The 2,825-nt window shown below is 48.2% G+C and overlaps 1 protein-coding gene and 1 non-coding gene across 2 annotated transcripts; one reads left to right on the top strand and one right to left on the bottom strand.

Moving 5' to 3' along the window:
- Positions 1 to 210: 210 nt before the first annotated feature.
- Positions 211 to 1,999, bottom strand: H257_19039 (hypothetical protein; the record flags this gene model as incomplete). The annotated part of the gene is made up of 3 exons (XM_009848192.1): positions 211 to 302; positions 626 to 1,394; positions 1,742 to 1,999. The coding sequence occupies 3 exons, from the start codon at positions 1,997 to 1,999 to the stop codon at positions 211 to 213; spliced, it is 1,119 nt and encodes a 372-aa protein (XP_009846494.1).
- Positions 2,000 to 2,688: 689 nt separating this feature from the next.
- Positions 2,689 to 2,760, top strand: H257_19040. Its single transcript has one exon. It is a non-coding gene; the product is annotated as a tRNA-Gln (tRNA).
- The last annotated feature ends 65 nt before the right edge of the window (positions 2,761 to 2,825 follow it).

Consider the following 2,825-nt stretch of genomic DNA (forward strand, 5'->3'; position numbering starts at 1 on the left):
CAGCAATTCTTATGTGGCAATATTTTATCCTCATTGTACGATGCAGCATTGAGTATGGGGCTGCACATCGACGATGCAAAGTTCGACATATTGGATGCTGGATTTGCTCTCACAACGAAGGCCCTCACACCGTATCGTCGAAAGCGCTATCATTTGAAGGAGTTTGCTCGTGGTGGCCAGCGTCCTCAATCGAAGGAAGAGCTCTTCAATTTACGCCACGCTCAGTTGAGGAACGTTGTGGAGAGGATCTTCGGCATCCTGAAGAAGCGATTTCCGGTCCTCGTATGCCCTGTGGAGTACAACTACAAATTCCAAGTCGACTTGGTCCTTGCGCTTTGATTGCTTCGCAATTTTATTCGACGCCATGGCAACGACAGTTTGGAGCAAGAGGTCGTTGACGAAATCCGACGGCAAAATGAGCAGCCAATGGACTCAAGCGACATGCCACTATTCAATGAGGCGCTCGAAAGCTCGGAAGCAAAGACATGGCGTGACGAAATTGCCCAAGATATGTGGGATCAATATCAAATAACTCTTCGAGCGAGACATAATAGATATAGTCGAAATTTAATTTGATATTTGAGTTTCATTTATAACGTCCTCAGACTTATCCCCACACTTGTACCCACACTTGTCCCCGCAGTTGTCCCCGCAGTTGTCCTCACACACACTGCGTTCACAAATACTGACATTTCTTGATCCCCGTAGTCCTGAAGCTGTTTAAGTTGAGCAGTCATGGTGGACGCCAACGACGGTCTGACACGTTTTGACAACCCACCGCCACTTGCCCGCACGCGTCGCTTCGCTGGCTTTTCAGAACTGAGTTCTACTTGACTTGCCGCAGAGTTGTCGGAAATGTTGTCCATGAAATCCATATCCGCGATGTCGTTGTCGATATTAGCATCACTGTGTTGATCGTCACCATCCTCGATTGAGCTGGTCATGCTTTGCTGTTGTGTTGTTGATGATGCATACTCTCCCGTGGCAAGTGTTCCGTCATAGAGCTGCTGGCAGTGCAGATACTGTGGAAAGCGTTTTGTCTCCCACAACGCCCATCGTCTTGGTTTCCCTTCCAGGAAATGTTGCCAAGATCCCTCCGTGCACACGAACCGACATGTGGCTGCTTCGAAGCTGATTCCTGATGTGTGTACCATTTGCGACACTTGAGCATACTGCTTCTTCATTTCTGCATTCCTGGCCTTGAGCTGGACCTTCGTGTAGTTAACGCGGTGTTCGATGTTGAGTTTACTCGATGCTGCCTGCCACGCCTCCTTCTTGAACCCACTGTTTGCACGTTTGCCAAGGACTACCACTTGGTAGATCATCTCGGTCATCCAGGTAGCATCCTTCTCGTCGGTCCAGTTTGCGCGCTCGTCGGTCATGCTTTTTGAAATCTTGCCCGTTCTTTCCAATTCTCCTATATTATTGTCCAATCACATGGCATTCAGACAGTCCACCAAATAAAAATATTGCATAATGAAGTTATGTGGTTTTCTGTATTTCAAAAAATGCAGAATACGCATTACTAGTATTGCAATATCATCATATTTTTTAGGGTGGCTTCCAGACGGGCCCTTAGGTATAAAACTGTTTTATCAAAATTAGGATGTTCACATAAACGACGCGTGTCGTAGCCTCAATGGCCGAGTCTTCGTTTTTCATTTTGAACACAACGTGAACGCATACCCAGTAGTATGTATCGCATCTAGAGGCAGGGTGGCCGCTACGAACGACTCGTTACCTCATGGGCTGCCTGCTCGAGCATCATGGCTTGAAGGCATTGCGCTTTGACTGGCGACTTCATCGCCTGTTTGTAGGTCGTAGTCTCCTCTGAGCGAGTCTTGTCCTTGAGGGCGAGGAGGATATGTTTCGATGTCGAGGTAGATTGAGCGCCTGGGGTGTCCTCAATATACGACATAAGCAACTGAGCTGGATCGTCTTGTGGACGAGTGGCCAAGATAGAGTAATTAGATGACGACGCCATGGTTGGAGATGCCATGGGCCATTTTGGTGGTAGCCGTCTTAATTCTTCAACATAATAGCTTAGGCATCTCAGAAAATTAACACGCGCAATTCCCCGCATACCTTAAAGTGGCCGTTGAAAAAGGCACGCGTGAAAACACTTTTCCCGGCGTTGAACGACAGCCCGTGGCGGTGGTGATCGAAGCTGGAAACTCGGTTTGGCAAAACTACTGAAACAGTGTCGTATCCACGTGTCCGGGTGCGCAATCGGACCATGCCGCGATTGCTGTGGAGTACGATACGATGACGGGTCGTTCAAGGTCAACTGCTCGCCGGGCGTTAGCTGATGTAAGAGCGGTGGCTACATTCGCCTGCATCGTGGCACAATGGAAAATGCAACTTGGCGGAAGCCGCGTCATATCCCCAACTAGAGGTTGGCCACCCCTCCTGGCTCGACCCCTCCTCGCCCCACCCTCTTGGCTCCACTCCGCCTATGTGTGGTGTCCTTAAGTTTCATGTCCTCGCGATCGATAGTGTCGATGTAACTACAACACGAGACGTTCTACTTTCCATTCAAAGTTGTCGCCTCGATAGATTTGTGTTCGTCCTATGAAAACTGTGTGCCGGGTCGTCATGCGACTAGAATTACTGTACAACTATCGATATCTACAGGAAGTCGATTGACACAGTGTATTCTCCTGGAACACTGCTAGTTTAGCATTCAACGGTCCTATAGTGTAATGGTTAGCACCTAAGACTCTGAATCTTGTATTCCGGGTTCGAGTCCCGGTAGGACCTTTATTTTTTCTTCTTAATCGAGACGAATCATAAATTGACATAGCACTGTGTCATTAATTTATTGC

The sequence above is a fragment of the Aphanomyces astaci genome (genome assembly GCF_000520075.1).
Source record: "Aphanomyces astaci strain APO3 unplaced genomic scaffold supercont1.321, whole genome shotgun sequence".
Lineage (NCBI taxonomy): Eukaryota > Oomycota > Saprolegniomycetes > Saprolegniales > Verrucalvaceae > Aphanomyces > Aphanomyces astaci.